The 25,494-nt window shown below is 59.7% G+C and overlaps 2 protein-coding genes across 12 annotated transcripts in view; one reads left to right on the top strand and one right to left on the bottom strand.

Annotated features, from left to right (window-relative positions):
- Positions 1–25,494, top strand: part of PRDM16 (PR/SET domain 16) — a 365,577-nt gene that overhangs the window by 337,427 nt on the left and 2,656 nt on the right. For 2 of the 8 annotated variants that reach the window (XM_077978731.1, XM_077978722.1), the window contains exons 9-16: positions 2,965–4,381; positions 6,367–6,451; positions 9,638–9,807; positions 10,479–10,556; positions 17,485–17,654; positions 17,928–18,102; positions 22,720–22,956; positions 23,809–23,983. In XM_077978731.1, the coding sequence (XP_077834857.1) occupies positions 2,965–4,381; positions 6,367–6,451; positions 9,638–9,807; positions 10,479–10,556; positions 17,485–17,654; positions 17,928–18,102; positions 22,720–22,956; positions 23,809–23,983 (2,507 nt within the window). Of the gene's footprint in view, positions 1–2,964; positions 4,382–6,363; positions 6,452–9,637; positions 9,808–10,478; positions 10,557–17,484; positions 17,655–17,927; positions 18,103–22,719; positions 22,957–23,808; positions 23,984–25,494 lie in introns of all 8 variants that reach the window. The other 6 variants (XM_028840875.2, XM_077978709.1, XM_077978756.1 and 3 more) reach the window with 3 other exon arrangements.
- Positions 22,070–25,494, bottom strand: part of LOC106998107 (uncharacterized) — a 29,853-nt gene continuing 26,428 nt past the window's right edge. For 2 of the 4 annotated variants that reach the window (XM_077978795.1, XM_077978836.1), the window contains exons 9-13: positions 24,767–25,362; positions 24,242–24,403; positions 23,598–23,891; positions 22,924–23,092; positions 22,070–22,810 (exon numbers count right to left, since the gene is read on the bottom strand). The gene's annotated coding sequence lies outside the window, so the exon portion shown is untranslated. The remainder of the gene's footprint in view (positions 22,811–22,923; positions 23,093–23,597; positions 23,892–24,241; positions 24,404–24,766; positions 25,363–25,494) is intronic. The other 2 variants (XM_077978817.1, XM_077978847.1) reach the window with 1 other exon arrangement.

The following is a 25,494-nucleotide window of genomic DNA, read 5'->3' as shown; positions in this document are numbered from 1 at the left end:
GTGAGTGTGAGTGTAGGTGCGTGAGCTGGTGCATGTGTCGGCACATGTGTGTGGGCGCGTGAGCTGGTCCATGTGTTGACATGTGTGAGAGCGTGAGTGTGGGCACGTGAGCTGGTGTGTGTGTCAGCACATGTGAGAGTGTGAGAGTGTGGTCGCATGAGCTGGTGTGTGTGTCGATGTGTGTGAGAGCGTGAGTGTGGGCACGTGAGCTGGTGCGTGTGTCGGTGTGTGTGAGTTGCGCAGGATTGAGTGTGAGTGTGCATTCACACAGATACCCTGCGAGGAGAAGAAACTGCTGTCCAGAGCAAGCACCAGCCTGGACCCTTCCCATCTCGGCAGGACCCGGGGGGGCTCCCTCTGCAGGCGCTGGCCCCAGGTCCGGTTCACTGGCTGCCCGGGCCGTCCTCCACCCTTTCAGGTCACTGCCTCCCTCTGCCAGCTCTGAGGCAGCTGAGGCCATCCCCAGGGTTCAGGACCTGCCCCCGCACAGACCCCAGTCTCTCCAGTCGCCTCCTCTTCCCCAGTCCTTCTGTACATCTCCCCACTTCAGGGCCCTCCATCAGTGAGAATGGGTGGGAACCAAAGGTCCCTGAGCCCAGGCACAGCCGCTGGCCTGGGAGGCCCCTCCTTGGAGCTGCCCTGGGCCAGAGGCTGCTCAAAGCCAGTCTCCAAGTCAGGATGGCAGTAGCCACTGACCAGGCACCACTAGGGCCTTGCAAAGGCCAGGATACAGCCAGGGTGTGCTGGTTTGGCCGGCAGGGCTGAGCGCCTCCCCAAGGGCCAGGAAGGTGACCGAGGGGCATTTACAGACCCTCTCTGTGGAGGGTCACCTGTCCATCAGCCGCCCTCCAGAGAGGGCAGATTTGATAAAACGAGACCAAGTTCTTCTCCCCTCAGCCTTGCACACGCCCCGCCAGGCTGGACGAGCAGGAGGGTAGAGCGGTTAATATAAATAGATGTTGTAATGAAAGAACATGATAATCTCAGGGGAAAAGCTCCCAGCTGGAATCGAAGGAGATCAGGCCGCCGACCATTTCTGGTGAGCGAGAAGCTTGCTGAAATCATTGTTTCCACTGCGCTGTGTTTAGGAAGCAAATCGTCCTACAGAGAGAGAGAGAGACACTCGCCAGGGTGTGTGTGTGCGTGTGTGGTGTGTGCGTGTGTGGTGTGTGCGTGTGTGGTGTGTGCGTGTGCGCATGTGTGTGCGTGTGTGTGGTGGGTGTGCATGTGTGTTGTGTGTGGTTGTGTGTGGTGAGGGGTGTGTGTGGTGTATGTAAATGTGGTGTGTGTTTGGTGTGTGTATGTGCACGTGTGTGTGGTATGAGTGTGTGTGTGGTGTATGTGTGTATGTGTGTGGTGTGTGGTTGTGTGTGGTGGGTATGGGTGTGGTGTGTATGTGCATCTGTGTGGTGTGTGTGGCATGTGTGTGTGCACATGTGTGCATGTGCATGCGTGTGTGTGTGTGTGTGGTGTATGTATGCTGTGTATGGTGTGTGGTTGTGTGTGTGGTGTGTGTGTGATGTGTGTGTGTGGTGTATGTGTACATGCGTGTGGTGTGTGTGGGGGTGTGTGGTGTGTGTGTATGTGAGTGTATGTGGTGTGTGTGTGCTTGTGGGGTTGTGGTTGTGTGTGTGCGTGTGTGTGGAGGGGTGTGCGTGTGTGTGTGGTGTGTGTGTTGTGTGTGCGTGTGTGTGTTGTGTGTGCGTGTGTGGTGTGTGTGTGCATGTGTATGAATGTGGTGTGTGCTTGTGTGTGTGTGCGTGTAGATGTGTGTGTGTTCCTCCCTTTCTTCTTAGAAAAACAAGAGGCAAAAGACAAGCTGGCAATTTGGTGACACCCGTTCACAGGCCTTTAGGAAAATGGTCAGAACCCCCAGGCCGCTGGGTCCTGGATTCTGGCCGGGCCGGCACTGCCCTCTCCTGTTGAGAGAAGATGCTGGCACTCGCCAGCCAGAGCTGGGCATGGCAGCTTCCATTCCAGTCTGAGGAGGTACCCAGTGGCAGGATTTTCACTTTTCTCAAGCAGGGAATAGTCCCTCTGCATGGGGCTCCTGCCCAGGGTGACCTCCTATCCATGTCCACCTCGAGCCATCTCCAAAGGGTGGCCGAGTACCACCAGGAGCCCCAAAGTCTGAGCTCCCCGAGTTGGGGCCTCCTGAGAACCTCAGGAACTGTCTGTGTCACCCCAGAGGCTACCTTCTCTGGGGTGCAGGCAGCAGGAACTGGGGCGGAGGGGGAGGCCGGAGGACACCAGGAACACTGTGAAATTCTAGAGACGAGAAGGCCCAGTCTGCATGGTCAGCATCCTGCCCCCACCCCTCCTAGAACAGCTGCAGAAGTGAAGACGAAAGCAGGGCAGTCCCTGAGCAAGCTTGCCCTGAGTCCACTGATGGGGTGGCAGACACCATCACATACCTTCGCTTTGCCCGTGCCCCACCCTGGGGAGCAGGCTCGCCTTCCCCAGGGACTTCTGAAAATCTTGGCTCCCAAATTAGCAACACCATGGGCTAGGAGGGTGGGAACAGCAGCCGCAAGCCCATTCTCCAGCAAAGAAGGTGGAGGCACAGCAGGATCTGTACCAACTGACCCCAGGATCTGTTCTGGTCACTGGAGGCCAGCCTTGGGGTGGGTGCATGCACACTCACATATATTTCCACATGCTCATGTGTGCACATGTATGCACACTCAGACACACACGCTTGCAGAATGCACACCTGCCCCCCCACACACGGACACTTACGCACACAGACACACATGCACCTGCCTGTATATTTGTGTGTATGCACACACATGCACGCACAGTACACACATATCCGCCCATGCCCATGCATGTGCACCCAGACTGCTTCCAGCCCCAGCCCCGCCCCTCCAGCGGCTGGGTTTCCCAGCAATTTCATGCGGCATTTTCAGCAGGGTTTCCCGGTCATTTCATGCGGGTTTGTCTTGGCTCCTGCTGATGTTTTAGGTGAGGTCTGCCACAAGTCCTACACGCAGTTCTCCAACCTGTGCCGGCACAAGCGGATGCACGCCGACTGCCGCACGCAGATCAAGTGCAAGGACTGCGGCCAGATGTTCAGCACTACCTCCTCCCTCAACAAGCACCGGCGCTTCTGCGAGGGCAAGAACCATTACACGCCGGGCAGCATCTTCGCCCCGGGCCTGCCCTTGACCCCCAGTCCCATGATGGACAAAGCAAAACCCTCCCCCAGCCTCAATCATGCCAGCCTGGGCTTCAACGAGTACTTCCCCTCCAGGCCACACCCAGGGAGCCTGCCCTTCTCCACGGCGCCTCCCGCGTTCCCCGCACTCACCCCCGGCTTCCCGGGCATCTTCCCTCCGTCCTTGTACCCCCGGCCGCCTCTGCTACCTCCCACGCCACTGCTCAAGAGCCCCCTGAACCACACCCAGGACGCCAAGCTCCCCAGCCCCCTGGGGAACCCAGCCCTGCCTCTGGTCTCCGCCGTCAGCAACAGCAGCCAGGGCACGACGGCAGCTGCGGGGCCCGAGGAGAAGTTCGAGAGCCGCCTGGAGGATTCCTGTGTGGAGAAGCTGAAGACCAGGAGCAGCGACATGTCAGACGGCAGTGACTTTGAGGACGTCAACACCACCACGGGGACCGACCTGGACACGACCACGGGGACGGGCTCGGACCTGGACAGCGACGTAGACAGCGACCCCGACAAGGACAAGGGCAAGGGCAAGTCGGCCGAGGGCCAGCCCGAGTTTGGGGGCGGCTTGGCGCCCCCGGGAGCCCCGAACAGCGTGGCCGAGGTGCCTGTCTTCTATTCCCAGCACTCATTCTTCCCGCCGCCTGACGAGCAGCTACTGACGGCAACGGGCGCTGCCGGGGACTCCATCAAGGCCATCGCGTCCATTGCCGAGAAGTACTTTGGCCCCGGCTTCATGGGGATGCAGGAGAAGAAGCTGGGTTCGCTCCCCTACCACTCAGCGTTCCCCTTCCAGTTCCTGCCCAACTTTCCCCACTCCCTCTACCCCTTCACGGACCGAGCCCTCGCCCACAACTTGCTGGTCAAGGCCGAGCCAAAGTCACCCCGGGACGCCCTCAAGGTGGGCGGCCCCAGTGCCGAGTGCCCCTTCGATCTCACCACCAAGCCCAAAGACGTGAAGCCCGTCCTTCCCATGCCCAAGGGCCCCTCGGCACCCGCATCCAGCGAGGAGCAGCCGCTGGACCTGAGCATCGGCAGCCGGGCCCGTGCCAGCCAGAACGGCGGCGGGCGGGAGCCCCGGAAGAACCACGTCTACGGGGAACGCAAGCTGGGTGTCGGTGAGGGGCTGCCTCAGGTGTGCCCGGCGCGGATGCCCCAGCAGCCCCCACTCCACTACGCCAAGCCCTCGCCCTTCTTCATGGACCCCATCTACAGGTATTCAGCACCCCAGCCTCACTGGTTCTCCCTGGGGCGGGGCCACGGCAGTGCTGGGCGGGCTCAGTGCATGCTGGTGTCTCTTTCAAGCTCCTCCAAGGTCGTCCCCTGGCCTTTGCTGACTTCAGGAAGATGCCCCTGTTCTTGGGGGGGGTCTGCACCCCTCAGGAGGATGCCTGGCTTGTCTGTTCCTAAGCTAGGTGCCTGGCCCGGGCCGTGTTTGGGAGGCCAGGATGGGTGCTCCCAGACATGTGCGGTTTTCTTGCACTGATGACCACTCAGACATCACACAGCTGGTCTCGAGCCCCTCCTGTCCAGGAACCCCCACCCCCGTCCCAACCCCACCCTTCCCCACCCCTCTCTCCAGCTGTCGTCTCTGGTCCAGATGTCCCCAGCCCCCACCTGCAGAAGTCAGAGGGGCCTGGGCTGAGTGCTTCCTGCCCCTCCTGGTGCGCTCTTGCCCCTCCTGGTGCGCTCCTCCCCCTCCTGGTGTGCTCCTGCCCCTCCTGGTGCGCTCCTGCCCCTGGAGCCACAGAAGCAGGGGGAGTGGGGAGGGGTTGTCTCTCTGGAGGCCCAGGGGAATCAGAGAAGGAGCCAATGGTCCCTGGAGGGGAGAAGGAGGCCGGGAGGAAGCAAGCACTGGAGGGTTTTCTAGTTTTCTAGACCCGAGTGCCCCATGTCTCTGATGCCCCTTCTGGGGAGAGGCGAGTTTAATGCCACTCCCTAATTTCTGGGCAGGTTTGCCCCTCCCTAGAATGCAGGTGGGTTGGGAGAGTAGGGCCAGGCTTGGGGAGGGGGTCCTAACCCCACCAGCACCTCTCCCTGTGCTCTCCACTTCACCATGTAAGGAGACAGGCAGGCAACGCTGAGCAAGTCCCATCCGAATAAAGCAAAAGCGGCCAGTCCTAGACATGCTGGGGGTGCTGGGTCTCGGAGCGGGGCGGCAGATTTACCAAAGCGTTCTCAGTGACGGGAAAGAGTTTCCCAAATCTAACCCTCAGACCAGGCAGACAGAGAAGAGCAGGCCGCCTTCAAGAGCCGCCAGGCCAAAGGAGGGCCAGCAGATGGCTCTGCCCGCCGCCTCTGTTTACCACAGGAGATTTGTATTGTGATTCAATGAGCAGGCTTGTCACCGGCATCTGGGGAAGGTTCTGGAGCTGTAACCTCCAGCAGCCCTGGAGGGTGTTTAGACAGGCCCCTGTCCGGGCGCCACAGGAAGCCCCTGGTGACCTCCCCAGGACAGAAACCTGCTGGTCACTCACGTTCATCAGCACACACGGGCAGCACGCCCATGTGTGCCAAGGGCTGAGTCAGGGAAGGAGGGGAGGAGGCCTTGAGCCTCCAGTGTGAGCCACGCTGTGCTGTGAGCAGGTCCAGGGACCCCCGTCAGAGTGGTCCCCACTCATGCAGGGCTGACCGGCCAGTTAGCGGGAGGGAGGCTGGGGTGCACAGGGCCTTCAGAGAAGACTCCAGCTGTGTGCACTTAGTACCCAGGACATGCAGGAGTGCTGGCAATGAGGGCTTAGTACCCATGACATACAGGGGTGCTGGCAGTGGGGGCTTAATACCCAGAACATGCAGGGGTGCTGGCAGCAGGGGCTTAGTACCCATGACATACAGGGGTGCTGGCAGTGGGGGCTTAGTACCCATGACATGCAGGGGTGCTGGCAGCCAGGGGTCTTTGAAGGCCCTCAAGGGGAACTTGGAGGTGTGGGAGGTGTCTGGGAACCACCAAGGAAGATGTTCAGGGGCAAGTGGTAACAGGGAGGGTCCGTCTAGGGGTGCAGGTGGGCTGGGCCCCTGACATCCCCAAGGCCCACAGAGGAGTCTGGTCAAAGTTAGGGCAGCCCCAGCGAGGCCCACACCATGACCTTGTGACTGGCCGGGCATATGGACAGGTGGGGTGGGCAGCTCTGTGGGGCGGGTGGCTCGGCAGGGCCGGCGGCTCGGTGGGGTACGTAACCCTCTGTGCTGTTGTCCAGCAGGGTAGAAAAGCGGAAGGTCACGGACCCCGTGGGAGCCCTGAAGGAGAAGTACCTGCGGCCGTCCCCGCTGCTCTTCCACCCCCAGGTACGTCCTCAGTGCAGACCAGGACGCCCTGTAACCCACATGCCAGGGGCCCCACCGCCCGGCTGCTGAGGCTCAGCGGCCAGGCTGGAGCCTGAGTTCCCATCCAGGCCACACCATGCACAGACGCCCTCAAAGGCAGAGAAGGATTCTCCCCCTGTGGCCCCTCAGGTCACTGTAGGCTGCAGAGGTTGAGGACTGAGAGCGATTCTCACGGGGCCGCCCCAGGGACATCTCTGACCCCTGACTCTGGGCTCCAGGAGGGAGAAGGAGCTTCACTGGAGTCATGGGCAGAGCCTGGAGGATCGAGGGCAGGGACTGTGAGTGAGGGGAGCAGCCTCAGGTGGCAGCCCCAGGACACAGCGTGGGCGCGCTCTCCGGGGTGCACAGGACCCGAGTGTGTTCAAATGGACCAGAAGAGAGGAAGGGCCTGAGCATGCAGAGAGGGGCATGGAGCCAGGCCCCAGGGAGGTGGTGGGCAGGGGGTCTGGAAAGAGACCCAGAGGGCCCCCCAGTCCGGACAGGCGGGTGCAGACCCTGCCAGGCCTGGAGTCGCTCCTGCCTGCCCCTGAGGCCACATCCTGGGAGCAAAATAGTGGGTGGGCAGCATGGCCAGGGCAGAGTCTCCTCAGTCTCCTGTCCCCTACTGACTTGGTCTCATTGCTGGGAGCCTGGCCCCTTCCGCAGGGCTGTGGGCTGCACCTGGAGGGCTGCACTCTGGGGGTCGCTCAATGGCCCTGGCCCTGACAGACCGCAGACCAGGCCGGGGCATTGTTCTGTTTCTCAGCCTTCCCCGCCGTGGACGGGGCCCCCCACCCCCAGTTTGTGAAACCTGCGCCCAGGCTGAGCCTGCTGTGGACGGGGCCCCCCACCCCCGGTTTGTGAAACCTGCGCCCAAGCTGAGTTCACAGCTAAACTTAGTGCCTCCCATTGTTTCCCCGGGGCCGTGGAGTTTGGTTAATAACTTCCCCTGATTTTCTTCGGGATGGGCTGGAAAGAGCCACGAGCCAGCCAGGCGCATCCTGTGTTTGTGTTTGTGCGGGGATCGAGGCCGGGAATATCTGATTGGGCGGAACAAGCCGGGCAGAAGAGGCCCACCCAGGCCCGAGGAAGGGAGCCTGGCGGGGGGCGGCTGCCATTGTCCCTCCTGCCTGCTGTCCCCACAGGCCTGCCACCCCCGTTGCCTGTCCCTGCAGCCCGGAGCCAGGAGGTGGGGGTGGGAAGAGAGAGATGACTAATAAGTCACCAAATGGTCTAAGGTTGGGCCATCACTCGAGCAGAAGGCACCAGTTACTAACGGCCTCGACAAAGCCCAAGAGGCTGACTGTGCGGAGACCTCAGTCCCGCTGCTCCGGGCTGCAGACGGGCTGGTGAGGTCCACTTGATGGCTCAGAGAGTGGGGCAGCTTCGATCTGCCCATCACCGGTTCTCATCAAGATGAGAACATGCCTGCCTCCCAGAGGCGGGAGACGCCTGACCTCCACGGCCTGGGTGGGGCTGGAAGGGGCCAGAGGGGAGGCCTCGGCCACTGTGGACGGACACGAGTGTCTACTTGTTCATTTCTTTCTGGGTATTTTTATTGTTACCAGTCAGTTGTTCCCCAAATAGCAAAACGTCCCCACTATGGAGTCGTGTGGTCTCCGGGAGCATTTGTAGAAAGCCCTCTGCTCCCTACCAGCAGTGGTTGGATAAGTCCCTGGCAAGCAGGTCTCCGAAAAGCTGAGTGCCAGGCACTCGGACTCTGAGAGGCCCCAGCTGTGTGACGGGATAGTTTTGTTTGCCAGTGGGCAGCCAGGGCCAGGGTCTTGCTGTAAATGGGCAGGTCACCCCCATGGAGCTGGCTCTGAGCATTGCCCAGAGGCAGCGAGCCCCACACGAGGGCCCTGGATGAGGCAGGTCCCCACCTGCCCTTCTCCTCACCCCCACACCCATTCCGTGGAGACTGGGTGCCAAGAACCCACACCCTGGCCAGTTCCTCCCAGTGACACCAGCACCTGGGGAACCCCAAGCTCTCCCTTCCCTCTGCATCTCTATCAGTTCCTGCCTCACCCTTGCCCTCCCTCACCATCCCCTTCTCTGGGAGCTCCCAGGGGAGGCGGGCTATGAAAATACCTGTTTAGCAAAGGTGTCTGGAGGCTGGAGGTGTGGTGCGGAGGCCCCGGGTTTGTTCCCTGTGTTGCCTTTTGCTACCCCTCAGGTGATGATGAACACTCTTCCTTTTCAGCCCCTACGCAGCCCCCTACAGGGCCTGGCACACAGCAGGTATCACAGCCCGTCTCCTTCTCCATTGGGAGCTACTCCTTATCTTCAAAGAGAAAAGGAGCTGGGAGAGGCGGGGCTGACACTGAGCAGCTCCATCAGCCCAGCCCCTCCCCTCTCCTGTCACTATTGTCGGAGACCTCAGTGGGGCCAGGACAGTCTGGTATTCTGATCAGAGCTCTGCCCACTGGGTGAAAATGACCAATCCCATGCTTCCACTCTCCTAATCGAGCAAGCCCTGGGCATCTTCAGGGAGCAGAGAGGCAGCTCCTATTGCCCATATCAAATTGCCCTGTGTCATGTGACATTTGGCGTTATTATTTTGAATATTTCCTTTGTGGGATTAAGTCTTAAAGAGGCTGTTGAATTCCTTAGAACTTTGCCTGCAATTATGGCATGCCACCACATGGTGGCAGTGGTTCGGCAGGCCCACAATCTATGTTTTAAACTGAGATTCAGGTTGCTATTTTAATTTTTCAAGACTAAAAAATGAAATGTTTGATGTTAAACTAAATGTAATTCTACATTTAACCCAAACTAGCCAACCAGAAGTGCTGGCCAGGAGTCAAGTCAGCTGGGCATTTTGCCGGCCTGGGTCAGATAAGGGGTAATCATAAACATCAGCTATCCATTTCACTCAGGTCCCACCCAAACCAGGCAGTGAGGCTGGTGGCTAAAGGTCAGTTTCAGCTCCTGCAGGCAAGACCTTAAACTATAAACGAGGGACTCAGGGAAGAACAAGAGCAGGGCTGGCTACAGAAAGGTGTAAGAATCCAACCCAGGGTCCAAGAAGATACTAGGAGACCATTGCTTCCAGTGCCCACCTGAGCACCCTAAGATATGCTGTTGTACAGAACCCCCAGCAGTGCATGCCCTTGAAAACAGGTGAGAGTCAGCTGAGTCCATAACCTCCCACTCTTATGCCTACAGATGTCAGCCATAGAGACCATGACGGAGAAGCTAGAGAGTTTTGCAGCCATGAAGGCCGACTCGGGCAGCTCCCTGCAGCCCCTCTCCCACCACCCCTTCAACTTCCGGTCCCCACCCCCAACGCTTTCTGATCCCATCCTCAGGAAGGGCAAGGAGCGATACACGTGCAGGTGAGGGGTCCTAGGGTGCTGCTGGGACAGCCCTGTTGGGGCTCAAATGCTACACCTGTGGCTGTGAACTTATGCTTCCAGGAAAAACTCAGAGTCCTGGCCACAGGAAAGCACAGCACCGTAATCAGTTGATTATCTGCTTGAGGTCATGCTTTGCAAATAACTGACATGGGTGGCCTCCCCTGCCTCACACCATGCTGTGCTCATGTGAGCTCAAGAAAATGCAACCTCACCCCAGCTTAAACTGGGAAGGCTGGGGCTGGGGTGTGCTGGTCAGTGACTAACCTCAGCGCTTGGAGGGATGGGCAGTCCAGTGCTACAGCCTCAGCTGATTTCTGCAGTGTCAGGATAACACCCTCCCAGCCACCCTGTGCTGGTGCAGGCCCGTCCAAGTCTCTGTTGGAGCCTGCACTGTCCAATGCCAGACTGAGGGGCCAGGTTGCTTCAGAGGACAGGGGCTGGTCTGTCTACTCCTGTGGCCCATGGCAGGCTGCTCTGTAACCGAGGCTGGGCTTCAGGGCTGTAGAAGAGACTGAAACTGGGATGCTGGGATGGGCCCACCTGTGCATCAGGTGTGAGACCCTGAGCATTAGCATGAAACCATTTCTGGGAAATGGCCTTGTGAACCTGCCCTAATCCTCCCTCACCCTTCCCACCTCCCTCCACCCCAGGTACTGTGGGAAGATCTTCCCCAGATCAGCCAATCTCACCAGACACCTGAGGACGCACACTGGGGAGCAGCCGTACAGGTAGGTGCCGCCCGGGCCGGGTGTGGGGCGGGGCCACCTGCCTCCGTGCACTGCTGACCCACTTCTAGGAGTCAGTGTGCCCCTCCTAGGGCTCTCTGCTGGAGTGAGCAGGCAGTGGGCGGGGCCGGGTGCTCAATTCTGGTCACTTTGGCCCTCCCCTCCTGGTCTCACCAGGATGTTGTGAGGATGAGGCAGGAGGTGCCCAGGAACCTTCTGGAAGGCATCTGCCTGGCTCTCGAAGATGTGAGGGAGCAGCTCTCCAGCCACCCTAGGGTGTCCATTGGGCAGGGGATCCCCATCAGAGCAGGGCTGAGCAGAGCCATGGCCCAGAGGGTCCACATGGGAGAAAACCTCAGCTTCCCCACCCCAGCCCAACTCCGTTCATCTCAGCTACAGCCATAGCTGCCCCCACACCCTCACCCCTGGTGGGCTAGGGAGTGGGCTAAAGGCAGGGTGGGACTCTGCACTTGGAGCCCACCAGGGATTCTAAGGGGTTCTAGGGACAGCCTGGATGGGAAGCGGTGCGTCTGATTCCAGGATCCCCCTGTGCTCCTCTCACCTGAGGAGCCGGCTGCCACCTGCAGAGAAGCAGTCACACAGCTCATCAGGATGGGGAAGGCATTGAATTTGGAGCTCACAACAACCTCCCAAGAGGCTTGTCATCCCGTTTCAAAGATGAGGGGCCCGAGGCTCAGAGATGTCCCATGAATCACCAGGGTCAGTGCCTGGGAGTGGGCATTTTAAGCGAGAGCCCCAGACAATGGTAACTGGGAGGCAAAGGAGGAAACACTGGTTTTCTGCCAAGGTTGGTTTAGTGACACATGCAGGGTGTGTCTGTTCACAGAGGCCATTGGGGATAAAGAGTGTTTCACACGACTTAAGTTGACAGCGTAAGATTTCTGTCCTCTGGCCACACAGAGCTAGAGGGACCACATGATAATGCAAGCACTGGGGACTCCGTTTGTGTCTCCATCCCTGGGGAAGGAGACCAGCTGAGGCACCTGTGCATGTTTTGGTCACTGACCCCCACTCTGAGACAGAGCAAGCATCCCCGGCTGCTCCAGGGCTGTGTCCCAACTCGCAGGGTAAATGACAGCTCATACTACTTATAGGTCATCTGTTCAATGCTCACAGCCCTCCCCAACTCACAGGCCCCCCCTTGCCCACCCTTCAAAAAATAGTGACTTACAACTTAACAAAGGCTAGCAACAGAAAGATTTATTTGGTCTGGTCCCCTCCCAGAAAATGAGCTGTGTGTTTTTTCTGTAATGAGAGCCGACTTCTGGACAGCGTTGTGTGCTAAGAGCCCCTAGAGGGTTGGGGTGGTGTTTATAGAAGAATTTAATTATCATTGATTTCTTTTGCTCTCTCCAATCTGAGTTTCGACTTTGGTAACAATAATTGCTTTGCAAGTTTGTGTTGCAAATCCTGACTTTATCTGGCTCAAGGCAGGTCTGTGCCGAGGGGTTTGGAGCGTGTAGCTTTCCTTTTGATACCACTGGCTTTGATAATCTGGTTTCTGGACTGGCTTTGATAATCAGAAGGATTTTAAGTTGGAGGAGGGAAAGTGCTGGCCATCCCCAGAAGCCCGCCAAGAGGAGCCCAAGCCCCCCATGCCCACCCCAGTGTGAGCCCCTTCCCGGTGCCAGCACCCACGCGTGTGCCCGCTGCATGTGCGTATGTGTGTGCCCTGGAGAGGTCGGGCTGACGCAGCCCCACGCAAGCAGGAGGAAGCGGGCTTCTCATGGGTTGCCTAGAGCGATCGGGTAATCAAACCAGATGACATTGGAAGCCTCTTCCGTTTAGGTCCTTGCCTCAAATGACCTGAAATCATTCAGAGTGTGTTTCAAAGCCCTGAGGTAGGGAACGTAGAGCCTTTGGTGCACCAAATACATTTCCTGGAGGTAACTTGGCCCCTAGCTTCTCCTGGCCTCGAGGTCTTTGAGTGAAGTGGGAAGGTGAGATTCAGTTAATGTCACTCTTATTTCTTAAAAATAAAAATAAAGCATGTAGGTTTTGTGGGATTTGGGTTGGAGAAGCATAAACATTGAAATGGGAATGGGGAAGGGGGCTGCTCCTTGGTCTTCATCCTGACGGCTGGCCTGGAGGTCTCTCTGGGACGATGCCCAGTGGAGCCTGGAGTCACACCCTGGATGCGAGCCTGCTCGGGCTGCCCAGGACTCCTGCCGGGACCTGAGATTCCCGCCTCAGGGCTGCTGGCTCCCTGGTCTGCCGTGTGCTTCCGTCATCCCCCCAGGCTCAGTCCTGCCTTCTGTGTGAAGCTGGAGCGTGCAAGGGAGCCATAGTTGTGCTTCCATCGGGGGCTGCCGGTGGCCCATGCCTGTCCTTTCCTTTTTAGTTTTATTTTTACTGCTGGGTTTGAAAATACCTTCTTTCTTCCTCTTCCCTCCCTTTTACAGTCACCAAAAGCAGTTCCCCCTGTAGTGGTTGCAGGAGACCCCACTGGATCCCAGGAAGGATGCTGCTGCCCAGGGCTCAGGGGCTCGGGGGCCCTGGCCACCTCCCCTTGACCTGCCCATGCTCTGTTGTCCCCCTGCCGATGGCTTCCCTGGGAGTGCAGCAGGCACTGTCACAGCAAGGTCCTCTCCCTTCCGCAGTGTGCTGGGGCCAGGCTACCCTGCACGTTCTCCTTCCTTTTGGAGCTCACAGGCGTGTTATTTTACACAGTGAGGCCATCAATTTCACCGGCCGCTTGTCAGCTTATTTACAACGCAGACCCCAGCTGCTCGGAGAACTCTGCTCCCTTGCAGCCCTGGGCTCACGGCTCCCCTAAATTTCAAATGGACTTCTCTCTCTGGGCCATTTATTTAGATTAGAAGCAAGAGAGGGCCACGTTCAGGGCTCTCTGCAACCAAATGGAACGCACAGCCCCGTCCGTGGCTCTCCCCAGCCCCAGAACTTCACACAAGGGACTTGCTCTCCACCAGTTTCATGAACAAGCTTCTTTTCCAATCCCGTTTCTCACCTCGGATCCCCAGCTGCGGGGTTTACACAGGAGCCATTAGGTGGAGTTTCTGCAAAGGTCGCTGCATTTCCAAAGAAACCAGGAACTGAATGAGCTGTGTGTGAGCACACATTCAGACAGACAAGCAGACACACTGGCAGGCAGACAGGCAGGCGGACAGACAGACGGACAGACAGGCAGACAGGCAAACAGGCAAAAAGCAGACAGACAGACTGGTAGGTGGACAGATAGCCAGGGCGGACAGGCAGGAAGACAGACAGGCAGATAGACAGGCAGACAGACAGGCAGACAGACAGGCAGGTGGACAGACAGGCAGGCGGACAGACAGACAGGCAAACAGGCAGGAAGGCAGACAGACAGGCAGGCGGACAGACAGGAAGACAGACAGGCAGGCAAACAGGCAAAAAGCAGACAGACAGACCGGTAGGTGGACAGATAGGTAGGGCGGACAGGCAGGAAGACAGGCAGGTGGACAGACAGGCAAACTGGCAGGAAGGCAGACAGACAGGTAGGCAGATAGACAGGCAGGGCAGACAGGCAGGAAAACAGACAGACAGGCAGGCGGACAGACAGGCAGGCAGACAGACAGGCAGGCAAACAGGCAGGAAGGCAGACAGGTAGGCAGACAGACAGATGGACAGACAGGCAGGCAGACAGGAAGGCAGACAGGCAGAGTGGACAGGCAGGAAGGCAGACAGACAGGCAGATGGACAGACAGATGAACAGACAGGCAGGCAGACAGACAGGCAGGCAGACAGACAGGCAGACTGGCAGGCAGACAGACAATCAGGCAGGCAGACAGACTGGGCTGCGTCCACATGCCAGAGGGGCACATGGCCCCAGCTGGGTGGGAAGCCTCTGGCTGGGCAGGGCCTGAATTTGCATCTGGGCTGGAGACGCAGGGTCCAGTGTGTCCTTTCTCGGCAGTCTGTCAGCCTCAAAAGCAGGGCGGTCCCAGGGCCGGGCACCACCGTTCCAGTCTAAGGATGTATCAGGGTGGGGGATGTGAGAAAATGCATTCGGGGGTGTAAAATCCCTCCTTTCCCGGAGATTGTGTGGGACATGTCGGGTAGGGGGGCACCCAAGCATCTCCACCCCAGCTGCCGAAAGGGCTCCATCCTCAACCTTACTCTTGTGTGAGTTCACAGGCCGAGTAAAACAAAACTGCAGCGCCGCCCAGGGCAGGCTTTGTGGATGGCCAGTACAAGCCAGGGCGCTGCCTGTCACTGGGCTGCGGGAGGAGAGGCTGGGACCTGGGTACCCGGAGGCAGCTCAGCTGACCTGGGGAGGAGCAGGGGCTCCCAGAGAAGCCCACAGGCCGGGCCCCTGGGTTCAGGAGCAGAGAAGGTTGAGGGTCACTTCGGGGGAGCTTGGGGACTTCCATCACAAATGGTTCTTTGCTTGTCTCCCGTGGAACAGGCCAGAGTGAGCCTGACCTCTGGCAACAGTTGGAAGATTCGGGAACTGAGTGGATGAAGCCTCAGGGCAGCGCCAGGGGCGAAGTGGGTGGGACGTGGAAATGCCATGGCCAGGTGTGGGAGAGGAGGGCCCTTCTCCCGGGACTGCCTCCGTTCTCTAGGGGACCCATTATCAGACTTCCTAGGTTCTACCAGGCAGCTTGGGGAGCGGGGGAGACTCGCAGGCTCTGAGATTCCAAGGACAGTTTCTCACGGCCACAGCCCCTCCGTGTGGGGAATGCTGAGCTCCTGGGCCCGGAAGGTGCGGGACTGCAGCTTCCTGCCTCGGGGAGGCCCCTGCGGGTGTGTTGATGGCGGTCAGACTCCCTCGCCAGGCTTTTGTGATAGCAAACACCAGTCCAGGCCCCTCCTGTACAGGGCAGCACCGCGCCGAGAAGGCTGAACCACACCCCCTCCCGGTCTGGTAGGCCAGGACTCCCGAGTGTCGCCAGGCACGTCCCCATCCATGTGACAAGGGCACGTGACCCGTATGCTGCACTGGAGCGGGCTACCAGCACCGGTCGGGGCGGGGTGGGGCCTCTCGGAGTCCTGTCCTCTGTGGGAATGAAGGCCACTGTGCTTAAAACAGCCACGCCCCCTTCGGGTGAACAAACCCTGCCCAGTCCTGGTGCCTCCACAGAGGCTCCCACAGAGGCCCTGGCCTGGTCTCTGGCTGCTGCCAAGCCCCCCCTGCCAGAATCCTGCCACATCGGATGGACTTTCTGTATGCTGTGCCGTGGACATCATGGAGCTTGTTTTGTTTTCAAAATATGAAAATGCACGATCATATAAACAGAATGTTCAAGTGTGTGTGTGTGCCTCTGGGATCAGATAAGCACCCCTGCGGGCGTTCTGATAGCCAAGAGCACACACAAATGTGCACACACAGGCGGGGCACACATGCACACGCCAAGCACACACGTGCAACTGAAAACCAAGCAGTCAGGGTTCCCTTCACCGTCGCCCAGCCCAGCCGGGTGTCAGTAAGCCAGCCCTGCCCGCCCCGGGTACCCCCCAGGGAGGAGGCTGTGTCTTCACAGAGGCAGCGCATGTGCATCTGCAGAGCTCGTGGGGTTCCTCCTTAGCTCATGCCCAGCTCCCCCTCTCCGTTTCAGGCGTGATTTTCTTGCTGCTCAATGCACGTGTTGCTCAGGCCCCCTAACTCTCAGCCCCGCTCTCCAAAATGAGAGCGAACAACCCTCCCTTTTCCTGCCTGCAGGGTCACCACGTGTGGCTGTGGAGGTCACTCCCAGTGCAAGGGCCCCACGCTGAGGGGGAACCTCCACACACAGCCCTCCTCGATCGCTCGTTGTGATGACTTTCCAGCAGCAAAAGGCCTTGCTCTGCTAAGCTCAGGGTGTTAGAGTCCTGCTCTGCCTGATGCCGTGGAGGCCAGATGGAGGAAGGGGGTCTCATCCCAACTTTCCCGTGTGCGTGGTGCAGGCTGGCCGCAGCCCTGCCCACCCTGGGGGAGTAAAGATAAGCCGAGCCCGGAGCTGGTAGTGCTCAAAGAGGCCAGTGTGATCTTTGTGTCCTTAATAGAGGAGGCAGCCAACAGGTAGCAGCCTCCAGGGCAGCCCCCAAGCCCTCCATGAATGGATCGGCAAACTGAGGCTCCAAGTGAGGTGGGGCGTGCCCAGGGGCCCCCAGCCACCTCGAGGGCTGGAGGCGGAAGGTCACAGGGAGCTGGTCTGGGTGCTGGTCTGTGGAAGCCTCCACCTGGGAGACTGGCCCTGCCGTGCGTCTTTCCATGGAGCAAGGCCGCCCTCCGGAGGCTGCAAGGAGCACGTCGTCCCCGGCGGCCCACCTGCCGGCCGCGGGGCCTGGGGACCAGGGAGAACCAGACAACAGAGGGCGGGAGACGCTGGAAGGTCGGGGGCACCGCCTGCCCAGGGGACGTGGGACACTCTCCGGGGGGATCCACCACCCACAGAACAGTAGAAGAATGAACCCCTGCTTTTTTTTTTTTTTTTTTTTTTTGAGACAGAGTCTCTTTCTGTCACCCAGGCTGGAGTGCAGTGGCGCGATCTCTGCTCACTGCAAGCTCCGCCTCCCGGGGTCACACCATTCTCCTGCCTCAGCCTCCCGAGTAGCCGGGACTACAGGCACCCGCCACCACGCCCGGCTAATTTTTTGTATTTTTAGTAGAGACAGGGTTTCACCGTGTTAGCCAGGATGGTCTTGATCTCCTGACCTTGTGATCCGCCCACCTCGGCCTCCCAAAGTGCTGGGATTACAGGTGTGAGCCACTGTGCCCGGCCCTTGAACCCCTACTTCTTGAAGTCAGGGCTGTTTCTAGGGACAGCTTCCCCAGGACGCCTTTGGCTCTCCAGCTGGGATATCCAGCAGCCTCCGGGACACGGCGGGGCAAAGCTGTGCACGGAGCGCAGGGCAGGGACACAAGCTCCCTTCCCCCCACCCTCTGTGGCCCGGCCTGCCAGGCAGAGCCAGAGCCTGCGCTGAGGAGCGCGTGTGCCTCTTCCAGGTGTAAGTACTGCGACCGCTCCTTCAGCATCTCTTCGAACCTCCAGCGGCACGTCCGGAACATCCACAACAAGGAGAAGCCCTTCAAATGCCACCTGTGCAACCGCTGCTTCGGGCAGCAGACCAACCTGGACCGGCACCTCAAGAAGCACGAGCACGAGAACGCACCAGGTGGGCCACCCACAAGGTCAGGCCCCACAGAGGGGGAGGGGAAGAGGAGGGGAGGGGGCACCGGGCAGGGAAGAGGGCCATAGATGATACCTCAGGAAGCCAACAGGTACCCCTCAAACCATAGTCATTCAAGAGAACCCAGAGCTCTCCAGTGTCCCTAAGAAACCTGCCTCCCTAAGAGCACCCCAAGTGTGCACTGTTCGCGGCTGGTTTGCCCCATGGAGGGAGGGGATCACCGAGAGGCCACTGCCTGACACTCTCTCCCCTCCGCAGTGAGCCAGCACCCTGGGGTCCTCACGAACCACCTGGGGACCAGCGCCTCCTCTCCCACCTCAGAGTCGGACAACCACGCACTTTTAGATGAGAAAGAAGACTCTTATTTCTCAGAAATCAGAAACTTTATTGCCAATAGTGAGATGAACCAAGCATCAACGCGAACAGAGAAACGGTAAGAAAACTATCTCGGGCTGGGTAAGGTGTGGACCCGGCCAACAGCCCTGCATGGCCACCCTCAGAGGACCCCAGCACCAGCCCCTGGCACATCCAGAAAGGCACAGTGGGGGCCTCACCACAGAGGGTGAGGCCCCCGGGCTCTGGGAACCTGGGGAAGCTGTGCTGTCTGCCTCAGTTCCTCCACCTGGAGAGTCATGAGAGTAAGCACCCCTGGGCTTACTGACCTCACTATTAACAGATATGTGCGCAAAACACTAGCCAGGTGACCAAGCCGGCCACAAGTTCAGCTGTGCCTCTGAAACTCGAGGACATTTTGATTTAATCTGAGGCACTAAAAGTTTCCAAACCAAAATGCTTCACCTTGAAATACACACATGCACACACATACACATGTGAACACGTGTGTAATACACATGCACGCACACACGTGCACATACGTATATGCCCCGTGTACACGTACACATTCACATGCACATATGCACACAGAGATGCATTGTGTATACATATGTATACATATGCAGGTGCATGCAGGTGCCCAAATACAGGCATGCACGTACACACATGCATACACATGTGTGCATAACATGTGCATGCGTAAACATATCTGCATAGATCTACACACATGCATGTGCACACATGCAAGTACATGCACATGGACAGTGTGTGCACATACACGTGTGACAGTCATGTGCATACACATAGAGACACATGTACATGCATGTGCACATGTGTATATAAACACACAGAGCAGCAGAACAAGGGGGGAATTCAGATCCAAGAATATTGGCACGTGCTCTGTGCAGCCTGGGTTATCAGGGCTCCATGTGCCCCACTTACTCTGGGGGAGCCTTCAGACACCCTAGCAGAGCTGCTTCCTGTGTAAAAGCTAAAGCCAGGCCAGCTGGCAGAGAACCGAAGATGTTCCAAACTCTAAGAGGCCTGAGGGGGTGATCCCCTGATTCTACAGAAGGGAAAACGAGGTCCACGGAAGTGAGGTGCATTGCTCAGGCCCAGAACCTGGAGCCAGAGCCCACGCTCTTATCGCACTGGCCATGGGTGGTCTAAGGCTGTGTACCCGCAGGGCCCAGCTCACTCCCTACCACCTCCAGCAGGTGAGGAATAATCCCCCTGAAACCCGGGCTCCCTAAGAGTCCATCTGCTCCTCCAGGGCAGGGCTGCGTCTTCCTGTCATTGCTTCTAGGAGAGTGGGGGTACCTGGAAAGAGGCGTCCAAGCAATAAACACAGGAGGCAGTTGGACACTGGCTCTGGCAAAGCCACGTTCCAAGTCTGCCCCTCCTAGGTAGGTGAGCTCGCCTGTAGGGCCCTCAGCATCTTCTTCCATCAGAGCCCAGGTCAGGGGGAGAAGCTGGCCATGGGCCATGGTCCCAAAAGCCTCACCTCCACCCTGCTGCAACCCCACCTGCTCTGCAGCCCCAAGGTTGTCCCTGCATTCCCCGCTGGGCTCCAGGAACAATGGCCTGAAGGGAACTCAGCTCTGGCCATGCTGAGACAGCCGCACGGGAGCTGTTCGTGTTCCCTGCAGCTGCGTGTCAGACCCATAAGTGCCATGGGCCAGGCCTTACCTACGCTCCACAGCCCTGTCCTCAGGCACGATCCCCTAAACTGCAGCTCCCAGAGCAAGACCAGGTGAGGAACGGGCGAGGATTCTTCGATGGCATCCTTGCCAGGGTGAGCCCAGGAGCAGGAGTGTGTGCAGAGGCTGAACCAGCTGGAAGACAGCAAGGCCCCCGTGCCCCAAGCTAGGGTGGCGGCCTGGCCATACTGCAGAAGCCCCACCAGGACAGAGGGCTGTCTCCAGGAGAAAGACGTGTGGCTGGGCCTCCCCATCGCCTTTGCCAAGGCCCACCATGCCCTGCTCCTCACAGCCCTGGGGATGGGGACAAGGGAGGCTCTCAACACCTCAGAACATATGGGCACAGCTGGCCACAGACCCAGGCCTTCGGAAGGCCCGTCCTGCAGAGGCAAAGTCCCCAGGTCCAACTGGCCTCATCCTGAGAGCCCCCACGTCACTGTCGAAAATGAGAATAGGGCAAGATGGACATAGGCAGCCAGTCCCTGGGGTGGCGGGGCGTTCCCTGGGCCTCCTGCGGAACCAGCTCCTGTCCTTTGCCGTCAGAAAGGATCCATGCCTGTCGGGCATCCTGGTCCTGCAGCCCAGCGAACCCCTGAGTTGAATTATGTCCCTCAACATTCCCAGGTGGAAGTCCCAGCCCCCAGCATTTCAGAATGGGACTCTTCAGAGATAAGGTCTTTAAGGAGGGATTAAGCAGAGGCCACACTGGAGTAGAGTGGGCCCCAATCCAGCGGCACTGACAGTCTTGAAAAAAGGGAGAACTTGGAGAAAAACACATGGAGGAGAAGGCCAAGGGAAAACGGAGACGGAGGTCGGGGTGATGCGCCTCCCAGCCAAGAGTCACCTAAGAGGGCCGAGAGTCACCAAGGATGGCCAAGGAGGGCCGAGAGTCACCAAGGATGGCCAAGGAGGGCCGAGAGTCGCCAAGGATGGCCAAGGAGGGCCAAGGGTCGCCAAGGATGGCCAAGGATGGCCGAGAGTCACCAAGGATGGCCAAGGAGGGCCGAGAGTCGCCAAGGATGGCCAAGGAGGGCCAAGGGTCGCCAAGGATGGCCAAGGAGGGCCAAGGGTCGCCAAGGATGGCCGAGAGTCACCAAGGATGGCCAAGGAGGGCCAAGGGTCACCTAGGAGAGGCAAAGAAGGCCAAGGGTTGCCAAGGATGGCCAAGGAGGGCCAGCAGCAGCAGGAGCTGGAGAGAGGCCAGGGACAGATTCTCCCCCAGAGTCTCAGAAGGAACCCGGCCTGCCCTCGCCTGGATCTTGGACTTCTGGCCTCAGAGCTATAAAGGTATCCACGGCTGCTGCTTCAGGCCCCCATACTGTGGGGTTTGGTTTGGGCAGCTCTGGGAAACTGACTGTCCTCCCTATTGGAGCCGAACCAGCCACCAGGCCCTGTTCTGTGTCCGAGCCGGACGCTCCACTCCCCAACACTGGAAAGCAAATACTCTGTGCACAGGGGGTGTGCAGCAGACATAAAGAGGGCAAAGCCCCTGCCCCCAGCTGGCGGGGATTCCATGCAAACCCACGTGGGGCCACCAGATGGATCTCACGGCACATGCCCATGTGATAAGCTTGGGCTCTCACCCTGCGCCATCTCGTCCTGTCCTCGGAGTGGACAGGAAGGCACCCATGTGATGAGCCTGGGCTCTCATCCTGCGCCATCTCATCCCGTCCTCAGAGTGGACAGGGAGGGGCATGTCCTCGGGTCATCGAGAGGGCACAGGCCCCAAAGACAACCCCACCCAAGGGCACCACACCAACAACCAGGGTGAGAACCAGGACCCAGATCCCAGCAGCTCCATGGCTGAGGAGATGGGTGTGTATACAAGACGCTCCCAGCACCCAACATAGGCGACCAGGACCGAGGAACTGTCCTCAAGCCCTGAAGCCTGCTGAGTTCTGTCCATCCTGGAAGGCAGAAAGACAAGAGATAGAGACGTGGCATCTGTGGAGAGCCAGGGGATTACGGCCTCCCCAAGCCCAGTTCCTGTGCACACAGGCGAGTCTGAGACATGGAAGTCAGTCACTGGGAGACGCTGTCACTTTCTTGCTTGGATGCCAAGAGCAGGACTCCTGCATCTCCCCTGCACTGTGGGTACCTCCCAGGGCGGCGGGGGGCAGTGCCCCCAGGCAGAGTGAGGACAAGAAAGAGTGGCCCTGGGGCTCTGGGCGTGGGCAGTCCAAGAACTGCGTGCCCTGCCCTTTGCTTGGGCCCGTCTACCAGCATGTCCAGCACCTGCCTGGGGGCCCTCGGCTCCCCTAGGGCCCAGCCCACCCAAGACACAGCTCTTGGCCATGAACATGAAGACGAGCCAAACTCTAGTGGCTCTTCCTGAAAGAAATGAGAACGCTCAGCCACGCCCATGCACACTTTGTTCTTTTTTTAATACTGAGGAACCAGAGTGGAGGGGTCCTGCCAGGCTGCAGTGACCCTGGGGGAAGTCAGGAGAGCCCTGGGCTGCAGGAGAGTCCCCTCAGGCTCTGAAGCAAGCTTGTCCTGGTGCTGTCAGACTGCTGACAACAGGCTTTGGGCCCTCACTCTCCAGATCCCAGAGAGCCCTCCGGGGCTCCCGGCTCTCGGGCCAGTGCTCACGTCCTCAAGTTGTCAGCCTGAAATCCTTCCCCCCGAAGTCTGCCCTGAGGGTGCCTCTCGTGCAGTGCGCAGTCCCCGCACCAGTGCAGGACCAGCTTCCCCACAGGACTGCCCACCTCTTCCTCCCCAACACCGCCTGGCCCTGGTGCCCTCACGGCCACAACAGCCGCCTGCCGCTGGGCCTTGCCCCGCCCCCACCACCCTGAGCACTCGTCCTCCTCTCCTGGGACCGCCCCAAGGCCTCCGTGCCTCTCACTCTGCAGACTCAGTGGCTGGGCCCGGGGACCGGTGGGAGCTCCCTCAGGAAGGGGGCTGAGGGTCGTTGGGGGAGGCAGTGGGGGCAGAGCCGAGTCACCAGCCTTTGGGGGTCCATGGCAAGGAGAGAGACGCCTGAACTTGGCCAATCTCCTCCTGTGTCATTTCAGGCCGGAGATGCAGGACGTGGACGGCAGCTCCCAGTGTCCAGGCCTAGCCAGCGAGAAGCAGGAGGACGTGGAGGAGGAGGATGACGATGACCTGGAGGAGGACGATGAGGACAGCCTGGCCGGGAAGTCGCAGGACGACACGGTGTCCCCCGCACCCGAACCCCAGGCCACCTATGAGGACGAGGAGGACGAGGAAGCACCCACCTCCCTGGCCGTGGGCTTCGACCACACCCGAAGGTGGGGGCAGCCGTGTGCTCCTGGACGGGGCAAGGGGGGAACGTGGGCGTCCATCGGGAGGGGGACCTCCCTCTTCAACCACTTGTGAGCCTATCCCAGGCTCAGCCCCTACTCCAGCACAGCCACCTCGGGGCTCCTACACACAGGCCAGGGCAAGGCTGAGCCACGGGCAACAGGGTCAGGGGCTCTCAGCCCCCCACCCACCCCCAGGGGCCCTGGAGGCTGGAAGCAGAGTGTGGAGGGCAAGGCATTTCCCTGCACTGAGCAGACATGGAGGCCCCCAGCCCTGCAGCAGAGCTGCCCGTCAGCCTGGGACAGCGTGTGCAGCCCCTAGAGGGCCGTGGGCACAGGGGCCAAGCACCCACTATTCTGTGCCAGCCGGAGCCACTTCCCCATGTCCTCAGTGTTCGCCGCCAGTATCAGGCTTGGGCGACACTGCCAGCATTCCCAGATCCCCCAGGAGGCCCTTCGGAGGCGGTGCTTCCTCCCCAGCCTGGATGCTGCCCCTGAGTCCCGGGAGAGGGAGCCCCGGGCCTCTCGGAGCTGCCTGGGGTCTTAGAGCATTGAAGCCTCCTTCTCCACCCTCCACTCGAAAGATCTGAGCCCCCTGCCTGCTGCCTGATGTGTGTGCACGCACTCACCCCCGCCCTGACCTCTGTCCGTCACTCTCCTGCATCCGTGTGGCTTCCCGTCCAGGCGTCTGTGTGTCCGTGTGTCTGTCTCCCTGTGCATGTGGCTGGCAGAGATGCAGTGGCGTGCATGCAGGCCCAGAGCAGGCCTTGCGGCATCAGAGAGGCGGCCAAGGCCAGGCTGCTAACAGCAGGCCCTCCCTCTCCCCGGTCATTGGTGCAGGTGTGCTGAGGACCATGAAGGCGGTCTGTTAGCTTTGGAGCCGATGCCGACTTTTGGGAAGGGGCTGGACCTCCGCAGAGCAGCTGAGGAAGCATTTGAAGTTAAAGATGTGCTTAATTCCACCTTAGATTCTGAGGCTTTAAAACATACACTGTGCAGGCAGGCTAAGAACCAGGTAGGTACCCACCAGAGCCCCACCCCCACCCCACCTGGCCTCCTCAGCCAGGGGACAGCCAGCACTCACCTCCCGCCGTGGCCCTCCCAGGCCTGGGGAAGCTCTGATCACTACTAACGCCCCCGTGCTGCATCCTCCAGATAGGCCCCAGTGACCACCGCCCTCCCGCAAGCTGGGGTGCAGCAGGGAGGGGCTGAGAGCCGATGACCCTGGCGGGACCCTCACGAGGGAGCTCACTCGTGGACACGGGCAGCTCACCTTCCTGTGGTCCTCAGTGGGAAAGGTCTGTGAGCAGGTTTCTGGCCCGCCCAGCCGCCTTCGTCTCACTCCCTCTCTGAGCTGGGCCCCAGTGGCCTGCAGTCCGGATTTTTCCCACGGGAAGAGCTGTCCAGCCGGGCGGTCTCTGCTTCCCGGCTGGAGCTATGAGGTCAGCAAGGGCACCAGGGTTGGCCCCAGGTGCTTCTCAGCTTCTCTCCTTAGGGCAGGTGGCCCCAGGGCCCTGCCCACGTATCTCTCCAGTCTATAGGGACTGGGGGTCTCATTCAGCTCTCTACAGCCCTCCCAGAGGAAACAGGTCCGCCCCAGGTCTCAGCAAAAGCCGTCTGCGTGTCTGTCTTTGTCTTTTTACTAATTCTGTCTGGAGTGTTAACTCGGGTGGGACAGCGTTGGGCTTCCCCACCTTCCTTGCCCTTAACCCGCACACGACGCTCCCCGAGTCCCATCCCCACCTGCCCTGTGCTGGGGGCAGAAGGATGTCCCATGAGCTAATGCCTGGAAACATACCGGCACTTCCTAAGAATCCCATCGGCCCAGAAATGCTGCACGTCCCTGTCCCAGAGGCAGCTCTTTAGTGTCCCCATGGTCACCAAAACAGGCATCCCCTGGCAGGGGTGGCTCTTGTTGACCCCCAGGGCCCTCCTAGACCAGACACGTGTCTGTAGTTTCTGCTGATCACCAAGTGGAGAAAACTTGGGGGGAAGGGGTGGGAAGGAGAGGAGGCTTTGAGGGGGAGGACCCCAAAGCAGCCAAGGGAACTGGTGTGCACAGGAGGCCCCGCACTGGCACCCCAGTGTCCTGGCATCACTCTGAGCAGCGGGTGGCCTTCCTCCCTCCCACTGTCACGGCTGCTCATGTCTTCCTCTTCCAGGCTGCAGAGAGAATCTGGGTCTCTTAGTCCCTTTTGCTCCCTCTTCCCACTGTGGACCAGGGCGAGGTTGAGCCAGGCCAGGGCTGCGGGAGGCTGGGAACAGACGAGGCTTGGCCCTGCCGTCCCGGGACGGTCTGTCCTGCCCGCACGCTCACCTGCCTGTGTGAAACAGCCCGCCCTGCCCATGCGCTGCCTGTCGGGGATGGCCCGCCCTGCGCACGCACTCACCTGCCTGTCTGGGATGGCCCGCCCTGCCCATGCGCTGCCTGTCGGGGATGGCCCGCCCTGCGCACGCACTCACCTGCCTGTCTGGGATGGCCCGCCCTGCCCACGTGCTCACCTGCCTGTCTGGGATGGCCCGCCC

Source organism: Macaca mulatta, chromosome 1 (genome assembly GCF_049350105.2).
Source record: "Macaca mulatta isolate MMU2019108-1 chromosome 1, T2T-MMU8v2.0, whole genome shotgun sequence".
Lineage (NCBI taxonomy): Eukaryota > Metazoa > Chordata > Mammalia > Primates > Cercopithecidae > Macaca > Macaca mulatta.
Note: the sequence above shows the minus strand (reverse complement) of the source record. Positions and strands in the feature narration are given on the sequence as shown.